We start from the raw sequence: 18,092 nt of genomic DNA, 5'->3' as shown, positions 1-18,092 counted from the left end.
GGGGAGGGAAGCGGGTCCATGAGGGAGGGGGAGGGGAAACGGTGTGAGGAGGAGTGAAGCGGTTCCGTGTGGAGGGGGGAGGGGAAGTGGGTCCGAGTGCGGTGGTGTGAGGGGGAGGGAAGCGGGTCCATGGGGGGAGAAGGGAAGCGGATCCGAGAGTGGCAGTGTGCGGGGGAGGAAAGCGGGCCCATGGGGGGGGAGGCGAGGGGAAGCGGTGTGAGGGGGAAGGGAAGCGGTTCTGTGAGGGTGGGAGGAGGGGAAGCAGGTCCGAGTGTGACGGAGTGAGGGGGAGGAAAGCGGGTCCATGGAGGCGGGGGGGAGGCGAGGGGAAGCGGGTCCGAGTGTGGGACCGCGGGGAGGGGGAGGGAAGCGGGTCCGTGTGGGGGGGAGGGAAGCGGGTCCGAGTGTGGGACCGGGGGGAGGGGCCTCTGCCTCGGGCGCCGCCCTCCCGCCGGGGGCTCCGTGACGCAGGCGCTGGCGGGATCGCGCCGAGTCTCGCCCCCCCCCCCCCACATCCCATCCCGGCGCCCCCCCCCCCCCCCCCGCTCCCGCCTTAAGTAGCGCGGAGCAGCCGGTGCAGCCAGAGCCGCCCCGCCCCGCCATGCCGCCCCTGGCGCTGCTCGGCCTGCTGGGAGCCGCCGCGCTGGCAGGTGAGTCCTCAGCACCCTGGAGAGCGCCCGGCCCGCCGCTGTGATCCGTGTCCGCCTCTCGCTGCGCGGCTCTGCGCGCAGACAGGCTGCCCGGGGGGGTCGCTCCCCCGGGGGCACTTGCCCCGACAACCGGGCACCGCGGAGCCTTTGTGGCTCCGAGCAGAAACAGCCCTGGCGGCTGGGAACTGCGCTGGGACAGAACCGGGGCCAGCTGAAAGCCATTACAAAGACAGAGCAGACCTGCTCCCCGTGCTGGATTCGGGGGGAGATAAAACAACCCCATTCCCATCTGATGAATAGGTTTAGTGGGAAAAGAAATCATTCGGGGAAAAAAATCTACGAGGATTCAGTTTAAAATGGTATGGGGCTTAAAACAGATTTTTAAAATGGTGTTTGTAGTTGATGTTCTTAAAGAATAAATCACTAAAAAATGTCCAACCAACTCACCCCAAAAAACACCTTTTGGCATTAGAGGGAAATTTTACCTAGATTGGGAGAGCCAGTGTTTTGTCCTGTAGGGTTATGCCATCTGTTGAGATGTTGTCATCATTGCTATTCACACCACTTTAATTATTTACTCTGAGCATGGATGGTGGCCCTTGGCCTCTTTATTGAAACTAATGGACCACTTGAAATGAATGAATGGATGTATTTGCTGCAACTATTAAACAGACCTGAATTCTGGTAGAGTGAATTATTTGTGTCAAATGCTCTGTCATTTTGCATAGTCCTCTGCAAAAGCTGGACGTGAAGAGCCCTGGAGATTTAACAAGATGCTTAGAATGAATAGTATGAGAGGATAGAGAGGTGCTTCGCAGACAAAGATTTCTATGCAAGGAGTATTAGCTAAATACAAGGTGTTTCTAGAAATGCAAAGGGAGAGCATTAAAAATCAATATACTCTTCATAGATGAATAAACAATATAATTACATAGATGGAATGCTTGTTAAATTGACCAATTAATTATATTTGTATGCTCTATTTTAGAAGAGCTTTAATCATGTTAAAAGAATGCAGAAAGAAAATGTCTTGAATGGATTTGCCAATTTGGTCTTTCTTTCAATTTTGTCTTTTCTTTCAACCGTATTCTTATTCTGTATTCTGCTTCTGTTCATTTGGGATCTGATTCTGCTACCTTTACTGTCATTGTGTAGTGCCCAACACCTCCAATATTCCCATTGATTTCAAGGGGACTCATCACAGAGTAAGGTACCACTCAGGATAAGGACCTTTTCACCATAGTGCTTGGTAATCTTCCTACTCTGTTACCTGTATAATTAATGCTAAGGATAATTTTTTAAATACACCTTTTCTTTATACTTCTCAAAAGCTAATCAGCTATCTGTTGATTTTATCTCTAGTATGACAACTACATTAATTTCTCCAAAGGCTTTTGGTCAAGCTATATGCAAAACAAGTTAATTAGAAGCAAGTGGCAAAATATAATAGGGAGTTGATTTTAAAGCAACAAAGCTAGTACTTTTAGATAATAGAGATTTTTTCCATGTTGTTCTGATTTTATGAGGTTTTATATTAAACTTAACTCAAGCAATTTACATGAGCTCTATAACTAAAACCAAAATAAATATTTTCTTATACATACACTGCATATCATTAGGGAAATGTAAAGGATAATGTATTTTTGGGATATTATTTCAGGTTTAGATATACTAAAAGGCATCAAATGGAAAAGCTATCATAGTTCATTTTGTGAAATTATTTCAAGTCTCTTGTTGCTATAATAAAGCAGAAATGAGAAAGGAAGAGATAAATGCTTACATTTGAGATAAAAAATTATCCAAAAGCCCAGTGAAGTCCACCAGAGTTGTTCCATTGCTTCACTGGACTTGATTATATATTTTTATTTGGATGTGACATCACTGCCAACTCTATGTGTATGCAATTTTTTTAAACTGTATAGCTTTCAAAACTCACAGGAGTGAGTAAATTATAGGATTGGCAACCCCCTCCTGATGATCTTTGTTAAAAAGAATTTTTGTTGACATTTCCATTTCAGTCAGGGATTGTACTATCATGAGTTATCGGCACTGATGAAAATTTGAAACGAGTGATCACAGAATCTACATGGCTTCACTAAAACAATCAGAAATTGATGCTTGTAAAACTAATACTTATTTATGATTTCATTTTTCAAACATGGTGAGTACCTGCAGTTCTCATGATTTTATTGGCATTTGTGATCATCCACCACTTTTGAAAAATCAGAACATCTGGTTTTCATGGCCTAAACATATGTGATACAGGAAACGTGCCTATGATTTCTGCCACATAGATATTAAAACAATAAGTTAAATAGTGTTAAAATAGAGGGTTTGCTTTTCCGTACACTTTCTGGTTTTATTTTCACTTTATCAATCTGGAGCACTATAAGGTGTGTCCACACAGCAAAGTTATTTTGGAATAACAGCCATTATTCTGAAATAACTATGCGAGCATCTGCACATCAATTATTCCAACTTCTGTAAACCTCATTCTACGAAGAATAACACCTATTCCAAAATAGCTATTCCACGTCTGCTATTTCGAAATAGCCCCTCACCAAGGCCATTCTAAGTTATTTCGCCTGGGGCTCTAAATCGACATAGCATGTCTACATTAGGCTTCCCTGCAGTGTAGACATGCTATTCCGAAATAACTGTGCAGTGTCCATGTAGCTTTAGTGTGTGAAAACACATGGGGCAAATTCATAACTGCCCTGCTCAAATCCTTTGTGCTGCTAAGGTAGTGCAAAAACATCTACATTTCCTGAACAGCTACAGAACCAGTATAAAAAGCACTATTGCAACCCAGTGCAGGCTGACTACATAGCCAGAATATGCCATACTCTAGCTATCCCCAGCTGCCAGTCAGTCGTTTGGGACTCTTGCCAGCTGGCACAGGTTAGAGCAATCTACAGCAGGGAAAGAACCAAGCAGACTGGCTGCTTAATGGCTTCCCCTCTGTTGCTTTGACTGGATCTTCATCACAGCCGAGAATCTGCCTTGTGTGTTTTTTTTAAAGCTCTCGTGAATTTGATACTCATTTTTATTCCTCCACAGAAAGCTAAATTGACACTTGTCCAATATTCTCTGTTTCTCCTGACATTATGAGGGCCTCACACCTCTTATTAGCCTTGGACTGTCATCTTTCATCATCAGACAAATGCTGCTTGAGGAATATTTATCTATCCATGAAGAGCCTGAGTCTTGGGGTATGTCTACACTTGCACCCTTGTTCAAACTTGGGATGCAAATACAGGCATTCAAAATGGTCAATGAAGCGGGGATTTAAATATCCCGCGCTTCATTAGCACAATCTCGCCGGCGTGCTAGTTCAAATCACAGATGATTCAAACCAGGAAGTGCGCGCCGGGACACGTTAGTTCGAACCAAATCTCTTGGTTTGAACTAATATTACTCATTTTTTGAAGATTTTATATTGTGTGCCCTACCAAATTAAACTGGTGTCAGACCGATGGAGTGCTCTGAAGCTGGGGTCATTAGAAAGGGCACAAAACAGCTACAGGCAACAGTTTATTCACGTTGGTGCAGCAAACATTTTAAGTGCTCCTGTGTTTTCTGATGGAATCAGCTGACAAAGATGAGAACAGGCAATGAATCGGGTCATCGCCTCAGCTTACACATGGATAAGAGAGAAACACTGCATCTACTACACAGTTCTCTCCACACTGGGATCCAGGGGATCTCTCTCCAGCGGCATGCCAAGCACAGGAGCCTCTACTGCTTTTTCTGTGTGGAGAGGGGGGCAAATCACATCTTCTCAATGGATATGTTCTAACTGGAATTTGAAAACTGCGACACACCCTGCCAGACATTGTATGGTGTCATTCTGCTCTCTGTTGTCTCTCAGAGATAAGTCTTTGCAACAAGTCACTGAGTGCAAGACCAAGGATGCAGATCAGTACTGTGGCTAGTTGGTGTGCTTTTTCTTCCTGTGACTTAAATAACCAACCTGCCTCAGTCAGTCCTAAAACATTAATGGTGTAGGAAGTGATTATGTTTAAACAACACCTTCACCTGCATACACACTGGAGTGCTGCAAGAAATGCTCAGATAGGGACATATTACAGTTTGAGGCTGCATTAACTTACCTTTGGGTTCCCTCTAGGGATCCATCTACAGAGTGACAAAATAGCGTTCTACGTGTCTTAACAGCAAACCCATTATTTTGAAGTACATTCAAAATAATGGGCTTGTTACGCCAACATCCCTAAACTTTGTTGCACAAGGATTAAGGGACTCATCGGAATAACACTTTATTTCAAAAGTAGCTCTGTTTAGACAGCACCACATTTCGAAATAGACTATCGTGAAATAAGCGACGCAATTTGTGAGGCAGTGAGCTACGCAATTTGTGTAGCTCAAATTGCATAGTTTATTTTGAGCTATGTGCTACTGTGTAGACATACCTTAGGACTGCAGCTCTGCAGCCATACAGGAAAACCAGCCAATGAGAGCACATCTCCTGCTCTGTCCACGCTGTTGGGTGTGGAGGGCAGGCCACTGGAGCTACACAGACATAGTCATGCACAAATCGGGCTCCTGCTGCAACAAAACCATATACCCAGTTGACAATGCAATACCAGAAACTTCTCACTACTACTGAGGGGAGGAGGTCAGCCTCACAGGATTTTGCTGGCTCTTTGTGGGAGGGGGCAGACTGCCCCAATCTTCCCTCTAGTCTGCTTTATTATGCCTATCTTCTAAATCCCACCAATCACATGATCATAAAAAGAGCAACAGCTGAGTTAACTATCATCTGTACTCTCAGAAAGACGGCAGCTCAGGCCAAAAGTGATGTTTAAGTAGCATAATTATGCACAGTATGGTGAGGCAGGAGTGCAGAGAAAGCCTTCTCTCCCATGCCCCTTGCCTCTGCATAGTTATGTCTGGTTGGCCACCTTATCTAATTCCATTTTTGAAAAACCCCATAGTGAGCCCCATTCATGGGATTCTACAAGGCTTACTCCTGGACAGTAGCATGCTTGATAAGCAGCAAAAGAGCCTACTGTAGTACTAATGTATGAAATAAACAGAATAAAAACGATCTATTCATGCCCAACAGCTCCTTTCCAAAGGTGAAGACTTTGGGACAGAGTCACTAACGTTGCACAGGGAAATTCTACAACTCCCTCCCTTGGGTTTTACTTTCCCTCCAGGAGATCACTGCATAGGAAGCTGCTAAGATGTAGCATTCCTGGATCAGCCCACCTTGACCATGCTTTTGCACCCAACAAATGCCTCACATTGTTCAGACTGCACTGGGCTTCTGGAGGATTGGGCTTATGTTCGTAGTCAGAGCTCTGAGCCTCTCCCCATTAGAACCTTACCGAGAAGCTGGAGTCGTCAAGAATGAATACGTGTCTTTAAAAGGGTCACGTCTACATGAGCTAACTCACAATACACCTCTTTACTTGACCCTCACAAGTTCAGAATGACAATGGATTTTCTGTGTTTTCTTCTTATGTTAGAAACATCAATGGCAGCCACAGAAATAGAGTGTGGGATTGAAATGTGTTACTGAACTACCTGAATGTAGACCCGAGCATCAAACGTTAAAAGACACACCATGCCCCGGGGAGAAACCTATTCTACATTGTTACAAATGGGCATCTCTCAGAAACTAAGTCACTTATCCAGAGTCACATAATCACTCAGGACCAGGGAATAGAATCCAAAAGTATAGATTCCAGTTTCCTGGTCTCTAACGTGAGCCTACAACTCAAGCCAGCAGTTACTTCAGGTTTTGTCTCTTGAATAAGGTACAATATAAAATAACTCTGGGCTGCCTCCGCAAGCCCCGCATCAAGGAAACAGCCCATTTAAGATCAACTTGCCCAAGGACTGTTGTCAGTGAGATTAATGTTGGCTTTTGTATTGGGTGAATCCGTGATACTGTAAACTTTCCCATTGCAGGTGTCAGTTCCATGCCAATGGAAAAGGACCATGTTGAAGAAATGGTGAGTAGCCATATCTCATAAAATGTTTTCTTTAGCAAGTTTTCATCAGAATACTTTCCATCACTTTTTAACACATGGAGTAACATTTTCAAAACCAGTTAGGTGACATAGGTATCTAAATCCCATCAGATTCCAACAAGATCTTTAAACCCAGAGGCTATGTCTACACTGGCATGATTTTCCAAAAATGCTTTTAACAGAAAACTTTTCCATTAAAAGCATTTTCGGAAAAGCGCATCTAGATTGGCAGGATGCTTTTCCGCAAAAAGTGCTTTTGCGGAAAAGCATCCTGCCAATCTAGACGCGGTTTTCCGCAAAAAAGCCCCGATCGCCATTTTCACGATCAGGGCTTTTTTGCAGAAAACACTACTGTGCTGTCTACACTGGCCCTTTTGTGCAAAAGTCTTTCAGAAAAAGACTTTTGCCCGAACGGGAGCAGCATAGTATTTCCGGAAAAGCACTGACAATCTTACATGAGATCGTCAGTGCTTTTCCGGAAATTCAAGCGGCCAGTGTAGACAGCTGGCAAGTTTTTCCGGAAAAGCGGCTGATTTTCTGGAAAAACTTGCCAGTCTAGACACAGCCAGAGAGTTACAAAGATTTTTAAGTGCTTCCTGCACTTAGTGTTGCAGAGCCTAAATCTCCTTTTCAAAATGGATTTAGGCAGGTAGGAGTCTAAATCCCATAGTCAATAGGTTTTTGGCTCCCAAGTGCTGAAATCCCTCACAACATTTTGTTTGCCATACCTAACTAACAGAAAAGCCTAACAAAAGTGTTGAAATCCCTTCAGATAAAGAGCCAAAATCCTCTTGACAGTTAATGGGATTTAGACTTCTAAGTGCCTAAATCCATTCTGAAAAGGAGTTTGAAGCTCCTCAATCAGTTAAGTGTGCCAATATTGTGCTCAGCAATGTTTAAGTACCTTTGAAAATCTGGGCATCAGGTACTTTTGAAAATGGGACTTGGGCACTTTTGAACATTTTTATCTTACGTTTGCCTAAAAAATAAAAATCTGAAATATTCATTTGAATAAAACCAAACATGGTTGGTTTACAAAAAGTGAAGTCACAAACCTGAATAAGTGTCACATTGCTGTAAGCGTGAAATAAGGAAGACTGGTTACTGATTTGATGAGGAAATCCTCGGGCTTTTTTCATGAAAGATACGAGGGTGATCTCAGCTCATATGATACATAAAGGCTGTGTCTACACTGGCGCAATCTTGCACCAAAGCAGCCGCTCTTGCGCAAAAACTTGCTGGCCGTGTGTCTACACTGGCCGTGTGTTCTTGCGCAAGTAAACTGACGTTCTACTGTATGAAATCAGGGCTTCTTGCACAAGAACTATGATGCACCCGCTCAGTAATAAGACCTTTTGCGCAACTGTTCTTGCGCAAGAGGCCAGTGTAGACAGGCAACATGAATTTCTTATGCAAGAAAGCCCTATGGTTAAAATGGCCATCAGAGCTTTCTTGTGCAAGAGAGCGTCTACACTAGCATGGATGCTCTTGTGCAAAAGCACATGCCAGTGTAGACGCTCTCTTGCACAACTACTTTAACGCAAGAACTCTTGCACTAAAGAATTTTTGCGCAAGATCATGCCAGTGTAGACATAGCCAAAATGTATCTGGTGCTCTCATCAGCCACATCGTAGCCTCTACTCAGTTCCCATTGGCTACCTTCTGACAGTCCAGACTACAGAGCAGCTTCAAGCATTTAAAACAGGAGTGAAGAACCTCAGGCCCAGGAGCTGGATCCAGTATTGGAAAACCTCCACTGGCACTCGGGCCCCCATGCTGCCCTACTGCGGGGCTGGAGCACACAGAATCTACTAGCTTAGGACCCACTATGCTCTTGTGTGTGAAGGAAATGTCAGGAGTATTTTTTTCCCCCAGGGACCACGTCACTGAGGTGTTTGCTGGTGTTTTTTTGTTTTTGTTTTTGCTTTTGCTTTTTTGGCTGTGGGTCAGTAGCCCCCGACCCCAAAAAGGTTCCCCACCCAATTCAAAAGGGGGAAATTTGTCACAAAAATGTTTTCTTGTATCCTCACAACCTCCTCCCTGCAATTACATTGCCCTAAGGGCCAGGAGAGTAATATTTGTGTTGTAATCCAATGAGATTGGGGATTGTGCATTATGAGACCGATCTGGAGCTTTAAACTATTAAAAGAACCCTGAAGCTCTGTATATTTTGTTCTTAGCTCTAGAAAGCCCTTAAAATTACATTACATTGTAATTTAAGAAAGAAGTTATTTTTGACAGGGCTTTTTATTTTAATTTTTTTTTTACATTTTAGTAGTTAATTTTTCTTTCCTTTGGAGGACTGCACAGTTGAACTTCTGCTATGAAGGCCACATCTATACTTATCACACTGGAGACTGATCTGCTAGCATTCGATTTAACAAGTCTAGTAAAGACCCACTATATCGAATGATGAGGGCACCCTGGTCAGGCCCCGTACTCCTCGATTTGTGAGGAGTAAGGGAAGTTGACGGGACTATTTGCTCCTGTTGACCTCCCATGCGGAAACAACGTCATGCTTGGTGTAAGGTATGTTGACTCCAGCTACGTTATTTACGTAGCTGGAGTTGCATACCTTAAGCCGAGCTTCCAGGTCTACTATAGACCACCTAAGAGTCAGGCATTATAACATAGACCACAAGAAAAATACTTAGAGACTCTATATAGCATTTTTTAAATAGTTGGCTGTAAAAGGTGTGGCATATACAGAATATACAATGGTGTGATCTGCTTTATTGGCACTCCTGAGCCATGTGCTCATCCCAAACTCAGCCAATAAAGTCTTTATATCACACCACACCCTTGTGCATACTCTACAGTGTGACAGCCAGGAAAGAGATATTTCAGCATTCTGGATTTTTCAAGTTATTTTTCTAAAGGTTTCTGTTTAACATTACCTGTTGTGACAGAACTTCACACTTCTGTGGAGTGTTTGCTGTGAGGAACTCTACAAATGAGTAGACTCTTCCCAGGCGTTCCCTGATAGCCCCAGGGCAGCTCTGCAAGTGCCCCCTCACTTTCCTTTTTAAGTCCCCAGTAATTCTGTGGAAGTTCGTCTTCTAGTCCACCCACAGTTTATTAATAAAACAGTTGAAAACTCCCAAAGCACAATTCATATCACCCCAGTGAAAGTAGCCTCTATAGCTCCCATATGCTCTGGGTTACTGGCATAACACATAGCACATTCCAGCACCCTGTGCCACACTTAGATTCTGTCTGTCCTTTTGCCCCTCTGCCAAGACAGTGACCCCCAGCCCTTCCTGCCAAAGGGCAACCCCACTTTTGCCGAGGGGGAGCCTCACAGCCTGCTGGGAGTATCTACGGCAGCGTAGCATTCGCACTCTCCCAACCCTCTCAGAGTCCTCAGAGTCTAGCTCTCCAGCCAGGAGACACCAGTGAGGAAACCTCTCCAGTGCTACCCGTTTCTTCTGCTCTCTCTGGCCTTTAGCTACATCTCAGAGCCATCAAGCCTCTCCTTCTGCTAGTTCTCCTGGCATCAGCCCTCCAGTCATGTTTCTGTGGCTGGCGGCTGCCAGGGAGCAAATCCCTCTTTCTATTCTTCAGCTTTAGCCTGGGAACCACCTTCTCTCTGGCAGCTCTCCTCTCCTGCCCTTCCTGGGTCTGTCTGCTTTGACTCTTCCTGATAGACTTTTCATAGCCCCCACTTACTGCCTTGTCCTCTTCATTGGTTCAAGGGGGAGCAGGTAGACCAGAACAGGAAAGCTGAGCTCAGTTTGATTTAATGGGCCAGTTATGAGCTCAATGTGATTTACATATTAATTAACCCAAGTGATTTGTCCAAGGTCACACAAAGTCAGTAATGGAGCTGAGTATTGAAACCAGACCTCTGCTCAAATCACCAGACATGCACCTTCTCTTTTAAAAATCATTTTACCAGTACAAATTCTAAAGGTTGCTGACATTATTATTTGTATACTAATTATACACAGAAGCAGCGATCAGATGATTTTGCTAGGCACTACACAGACACATAGTAAAAGGTCCACTCTCAAAAATCTTATCTAAGCAGATAAAAGGTGGAAGAAATGAACCATTAACATCCCCATATTTTTTATGTGGAAATGAGGTGGAGAGATATGAAATTACCTGCCCAATGTTATGCAGGAAGTCTTTGGTAGAAATTAACCCAGATCTCTTTGAGTCACAGTCCAAAGTTGATATGCCAAAACATCTCTCTGATAATGCATGATTGGACATGTGTAGAGTTTTTAAAAGTTTTACATTTGAAATGTGCTTTTCTCCAACTACTGCTTCTTCTAGGTAACACGATGTATAGTGGAAGTTCTCTCTACTGCTCTGTCTAAACCAAATGCTCCACCAATAAACCCTCTGTGCAAAGATATCCTTAAGAAGAGTAAGTGCAATACTAAATGAATTTGAGTTACTCATTGAATAAGTGTCATTGCTGATGAAGAGAATTTGGTAGAATGTGACAATTTTATAAACAATGATTATTTTTATGATGTGTTCTCATTTTATAGAGCAGATGCATTGGCATTTTAATTTCATGTACAAGAAAAATGTCTTCAAGGTTAACAGTAATTCTTAAAATTAATTTTTTTCTGAGCTCTGAATCCAAACCACATTTTTCAAAAGTGTTATGAAAAGCAATCATTTGTTTCTGTTGTTCCCAAATGCAAATATGAAAACATGTAATTTTGCAACGGAAACATGAGAATAACTTTTTCACAATCTGTAAAAGTCGCATTCTTATTGATGAGTCATGTTTAAAATTAAGTAATCTTTTTTTTGTGTGAGCAATCTCACTCAAGTAAGTGGGACTACATATGCAAGCAAAGAATACTCAGAAGAGTAAAGGGTGGAGGATTAATTCTCTTGTTGATGTCTAACAAAATAATGTTCAAACAGAATGCATTCTACCCAGCATTACAAACATGAATATTATAGGGCATAACCCTCTTCCCCTAGATTTCAGCATTAAAACTAACATTCCCTTCAATATATTTGACTAATCTAGGCCAGCCTTGACCTGGTGGCTAACAATGGGTTAAGAATCGCAGGCTAAACCAATTAGCTGGCCAGACAAAAGACAAGGAAACAAATACCTGATGTCCTGTCTTTAACTTCTCTTGAAAATCAAGAAAATAGCTGAGTTTTTACACAAATCCTGAAAATGAACAGACTTGGACAAAATAGAGAATGCATTTCAAAATGGAGGGGGTTTGCCAGTAGCTGCCTCCTTTTTAAACCAACAATGCTCCAACTTGAGTGCTTTGGCTGATGACAATTGAATCAGCGTTACATTGGAGAGAAGCAGGGTTTCAAGTAGACAGGTACCAGTCTATTCAGTGGGTCATACCCAACACCTTAGAATCTGCCAGTGCCGTTCCAGAGTACTGGAGTAATGCTCCAAAGAACTGAAAATTAGCCTCTCAGGTCTTACACTAGTAGCAATTCTCCTCAGTGTCCTGGAATTTAGCACCCAGAGACAGGTACTGACCTGCATAGTTTATTAATAGTCATAGTGAACTGTGACTCAACTTAATAGTGTGGCAAACTACAGTATTGACTTCGTTTTTTCAACGGATGTTTAATTACAGAAAAATAAAGACTGGCACTTACCTAGCAAGAAAAGCAATAATAATAATAAAGACCACAGTTGACATTATAATTCACAGCATAACACAATGATTAGAATAGGGTGATTGTCAATGCTTTTCAAATACACCTGGCCCAAACTTGGAGATTTAAAAAAAAATCAAGAGTGATTTTGAATGTTTCTTTTTTGCTGCCCAATTTGAAGCCCCCTAGAGCTGTCTAATTTTCATAAAGGAGTGAATGTCTCACCTGTTTAAGGGGTCTCAAGTTAGAAATAAAAAAATGGAGGGCATTGAAAAATCATTAGTCCTTTTTGAAAATCTTGAAAATCTTGAGCTACAGTATTCTCTCTCTATATAAAAAAGTTTTTCCTGACAGATGACAAAATGTGTCAGTCGGGCGACAGAATGACATCATCATCAGCATCAACAGGCTCTCAGCAAAGTGAAACGGATGGGGGTGGGTAGGGGAGTGCAGCAAGCAGAGGGCACAGCCCCCTAGTAGGTCATTAAGCTGAGTGTGCTTATCCTTACTACTGTATCTAAGACCCAAACTGATAGCAAGTGGGACACCTAGCATTCCATTCTTGACATCCTGTCATATAGTATCTTATTATGGGCACATGTGTTAGCTCTTTTTCACTGAAGCAGAACGATTTTTGGGATGGTGGGGGATGCTATAAATTTACAGACCTCTTTCAGGCAGACAGACAGATGCTGTCTATTCAAGGTAAAACATGTGAAACAGATGTTAGTCTGCACAGCCTTTCGATGTGGATTCTGAGCTCATTCACATTGGTGTCAGCTGAAAATATTTCCATTGAAAGCAGCGGAGTTACACTGTCTAGGATACACTTGAACCTCTTCGATCCAACAACCCTGGGAAACAGGGCATGCTGGGTTAAAGATTTTGCTGGGCAAGGGAGGGCGCTGTGGGGTCTGGACATGAGGGAATAGGGTGCTTACTTGCTGCCCCGTTCCCATGGGCACACGGAGCAATGTGCTTCCCACCACTCCCAGGTACCCCCTCCCACCACCATGGGAGCGGCAGGAAAAAGCCTCAGAGGATACGGCTCTGAGCATTGCCTTCCCCTCTGCTGGGAAGGAAGGGGAGCGGCAGCGCACAGAGCCATTTCCTCCTCCATACAGGGGTGGTCCCGGATTAGGAACACCTGGAGTAAGGAGGTTTAACAATACTATTACAACCAATATCAGAATCAGGCTCTTATTTAATGTATTGGCAAACATCATAGTGTGTGTGTGATTTAGGTCTAATAACTACAGGATCATAACTTGGTATCACTTTGGTACTATGAATTCAAAAACCTTGAAATACTTTTCTATTTACTTGGAGTATCCCATTCACTTTGGATGGACTTAAGGTGCATAAATTTGAACACTTGAGGACTGACTTTGAAAGGTGCTGAGTATTCCACTGACTGTAAAGTGAACCAAAAGTCCTTAATAGAACAGCTGGTTGAAACACACTGGCAAATTAAAAGAAACATTGGCAATTTCTTATATTTTAGGAGATTTGACCAGCTTAAAAATGCATTTTATTTTTTCACAAAGTCAATCTGACCAATTTAGCAAGCATTGAAAACTAGTCCACTTCTTCTGTCTGAAGAATGTGTTAATGAAGAGTTGAGTTAACATTGTAAATGTTTGTTTTTTGTTTTTGTAGGCAGCAGGTATAACACAGCAGAAAAGAAAAATGAAAATGAGGAGCAGCTTGAAGTGAGGCATTTGCAAGAACCATCAGAGGATGAAAACCATCAGCAAGTGAGTGTGGAAGAACAACGAGGTCGGAAGGAAGAAAGCGAGGAAGAGAAACACCTTCATGAGGAAGATGAGAGCAGAAGTGAGGAGGACAAACACAATGGGGATAGTCACTCTCATGAGACTAGAATCCATAACAGAGGAAAAAAGCACCGTATGAACGTAAGAGGTGAGGAAGAAGAGGATGATGATGAGAACAGCTATAAGAGAAATAACCACAGTGAAGAAGGAATCAAAGAAAAGGGGAATCATGCTGAAGACTCAGAGGCAGAGTATGAACTTCCAGACAAAAGGTCTCACTCCAAAAGCATGGAGGAGTTCTCTCCCGGGGATGATAAACTCTCTGAGAGCCATAGGCACTCTGAGGAAAAGATGAACAGCAATGAAAAGAGACACCATGAAAGTGATGAAGATGAGGAGCAGGAAGTGCAGGAGGAAGAGGAGGAAAGCAGTGAAAGGTATCGCCATGAGTCTAAGGAACACAGTTCGTACCAGTACAGAGAGCACGAAGCATCTGAGGAGAACGAAGAAGAGGAAAAACGACGCTACAAACCAAAACATTATCACAAAAAGCACAGAGTAGGTGACTCCTCCAAAGAAAGGCAAGATCACGATAGTGAGAAAAGGAACCCACTTGAGGAACCCAATGATGATGAGAATCGATTCTGGGATAAAAAGAGCCATGACCAGAAACACCATTACAAAGAGCCAGAACATCACCTTGAAGAGAAGAGGAGGTATGGGGAACACAGCTCTGAAGAGTTGGAGGAGAAGAGGCACACTGGTCACGGGAGCGAGTACAGAGAGCAGCGCCATCAGAACAAGAACAGTGGAGAGGAAGGCCAGAGGTACCACATTGGTGGGGAAAGCGAGGAAGACAGACATGAGAAAAAGAGGTACCATGATGAACCACGTGAGGCGGGGAGACATCACTATGAGGAGAAGAAACACCATAGTGAAGAGAGTGATGAAGACCTCGATAAGCACCATGGTCACAGAAACAGGGATGAGAAGAGACATCATGGCGAAGGCAGACACCACCTACATGACAGGGAAGATGAAGAGACACACAAGCTGCACAGTGGAGAGAGCAAAGGGCAGTCAATGAGGCCCTATAGTACTGAGGAGTGGGATGGGGAGGAGAAAAGGTACTATCCTGGCTACGAGGGGGATGAAGAAATAGAAAAGAGACATTACAGCGAGAATCAGAAACAAGACAATGAGGATAGTATGGAGAAAGTGAGGTATGGGGAAGAGTATAGGAGTCACTTCCCTGCCGACAACGCAAAAAGGGCTGCAATGCGGTACAGTCCCTTATACCACCACCTACAGTGGAAAAGCAGAAATGATGATAAAAAGGACAATATGGGGGAACAGATTCTGGAAAGTGAACAGGAAAGCAAACCCAGCGTGAATGAGAAGAATTTCTTCCCAGAATACGACTACGATTGGTGGGAGAAAAAGCAGCTTCTGGACAGTTTGAATCATGGGCCTGGTGAGAAGAGGACTCTCGGAAAGCTCCGCAAACTTGATATAAAAAGACAGTATGACAGGATGGATCAACTTGCCCAGCTTCTGAATTACAAGAAGAAATCGGCTGAATTTCCAGAACTGTACAATTCTGGGGAAGACCTAAAAAAGCGTCAAGTGATCAGGAGTGACAAGGGAAGTCTCAGCCAGAGGCCTCTGACAGAAGAGGAGGTAGGTGTTTATGGGGTTTCAGTGAAAAGCTGAGCAACATTGATATTCCTTAATAAAAAGCTCAGAATTTAGATCCAACCTATCAGGAACCATTCCAGTAGAATCTCCGAGGGAAACCTCGCAAAAAGTGTAGTGAATTTTCATTCAGGGCCAGATCCTCAGTGGTTGTAAGTCAGTATAGCTTGGCTGAATTCAGTGGCACTCTGCTGATGTTCACATAAACTGGAGAGGGTACTGTATGGCAAAAAGGGGCAGTTGGCATGAAAAAAATTCTAATTTCTAGGACAGCCGCACTTTTGCAAAATATACCTCTTCTATGACACACACCGCACACTGTATCTGGGAGATTACCGAAGAGAAAGCAGTGCTATGAGACCAAAAGCAAAATGACTTCCACTATTCTACAAAAGTTCATGTCAGTGATCACCTTTAACAAAAACCCCTCACCATTCTCTTTAGACATCTAAATCACAGGCAATGACTTTCTTCTTCCTGGGTGTGTGCTCCACCCGGACCCCCCCCCAACCCCACCCCTTTTCCCAAGGCCCCACCCATCCCTGCTCTGCCTCCTCAAGTTTTCTTCCCAATCCACCCCCCCCCCGCCCCCAAGCACACCATGCCCTTACTGTGCTTTCCCCTGCACTATTTTTTTGATGGATGATCCAAACCCAGAGCAGCCACAGCGTCGGCGCCTGTGAACTGAATAACTTTATATCAGTATTTATAATATAAAATAGTATTTCTGACGGCAAACAGAAGGGAATACAAGGGGATCAAGCTATTAAGGTACCTTTATGTACGGAAGGGAAAACTGGCAAGTTATGAGACTACTTAATTGTTAATATTTACCCAAGTTATTTCTTTACTGTGGGAGAAATACAATCTTCCACCACAGTATTTGAGTGCCTCACAGCATTTTAAAAAGTAGTAACATCAGCTACATAAAAGTAATAGAAATTTAAAATAATCATTAGGACATCAAATACATCCCTTACATCAATATAGGACCACTTTCAGAACTCCTTACTAAAGGTAGGTAATCAGATTTTTTTTGTTGCTGTCCATTGGCTATTTTGAAATGTGAAGCAAGTCAGCTCTAAATCAAAACAATATTTTTTGAAATTTTCAGTGAGGCTCATTTTGGTTTTTGGCAACTCTTAATTTTTTAAAAAATAAGAGGTTACTTTTGAAACAATCTCTTCAAACTGAAAAATCGAAACGTTTTATTTTGAAAATGACAGAAGGAATCAATTTTTAGAACTTTTTGGGGGTTTTTGTATCAGAAATGGTTTTGAAATTAATTGTTTGGTGAAACCAAACACTAATTCGCAAAACATTTTGGTATTGCCAACTCTGCATTTTTCCACTGAAAAAAGTGGCAGTTGAAAAATGTCACTCATTACTACTCCTTATCCAAGCAAACATATCATTGAAGTTAGAAACTTCAGGGGTAGCCGAGTTAATCTGTACAGGATAAACTTAAAAAACAACAAATAGAAGTGCTACCAGACTAACAAAACATGTAGATGGTATCATGAGCTTTCGTGGGCAGAGCCCAGTTCTTCAGATGCCTGAGTAAACAGTGCTGACTTGGGCTTTACCTAGTTCAAATAGGAATTGATTCAGGGGAGCTTTATGCCTGTGTCACGTAGAAGGTCAGACTAAATGATTCACAGTGGCGCTTTTTGGCTCTTATATCTCTGAATTTAAAATTACATGGAGGTGTGTTTTGGTAACATGTCCTACACTCTATTTTTGGTACTACAAAATAACATTTACCTATCTGTTCCATGCCCTAAAATAATCTTGGTTTAAATGCTTCATAGGAAAAAGAGCTGGAAAATCTGGCTGCTATGGATTTGGAACTGCAGAAAATAGCTGAGAAGTTCAGCGTTAACAGGAGGGGATGAAGACTGTGTACAATGGTGCATTTCAAAGCTAAGTGTAGCGTTACTTACTTAAAATACTTATATTTCTTGGTAATTCACTGCCACTGAAGTATTGTTTACCCTAAAACAGGAAATGCAATTTACTGTCCACTGAAGTGTAGTGATTTACACAGCTGGAAATGTCTTTAATTTGCAATTATGCTACTGAGATCCAACTAGCATGAATTCTAGTATATAAACTTACATGTAAGGCAGATATTTTAATATGCTTGTGAAAATAATTGTGTTTGTGTTCTTCAGAAATATATTTGTCTGAGTTTGAAATAAAAATATTCATCTTGGACCAAAATCCTTCTCCTTGCTTGACTTGTTTTGGTCTAAATTTTGTGAATATTTTCAAATAACCCAGATCAGACAAACAGATGTAAATAAAACACTGAAATGTAGTTTCTGTATGTTTATTTCTGAAGCTTAAAATAGAAACACACATACATT

The 18,092-nt window shown here is 42.5% G+C and overlaps 1 protein-coding gene across 1 annotated transcript; it reads left to right on the top strand.

Annotated features, from left to right (window-relative positions):
• The first annotated feature begins 542 nt into the window (after positions 1-542).
• On the top strand, positions 543-17,946 carry CHGB (chromogranin B). The gene is made up of 5 exons (XM_075925718.1): positions 543-650; positions 6,588-6,631; positions 10,931-11,024; positions 13,913-15,708; positions 17,535-17,946. The coding sequence occupies exons 1-5, from the start codon at positions 602-604 to the stop codon at positions 17,616-17,618; spliced, it is 2,067 nt and encodes a 688-aa protein (XP_075781833.1). The 5' UTR covers positions 543-601; the 3' UTR covers positions 17,619-17,946.
• Positions 17,947-18,092: the final 146 nt, after the last annotated feature.

Source organism: Pelodiscus sinensis, chromosome 3, assembly GCF_049634645.1.
Source record: "Pelodiscus sinensis isolate JC-2024 chromosome 3, ASM4963464v1, whole genome shotgun sequence".
In the NCBI taxonomy this organism is placed as follows: Eukaryota; Metazoa; Chordata; order Testudines; family Trionychidae; genus Pelodiscus; species Pelodiscus sinensis.
This window is presented reverse-complemented; position numbering and strand designations above follow the sequence as displayed.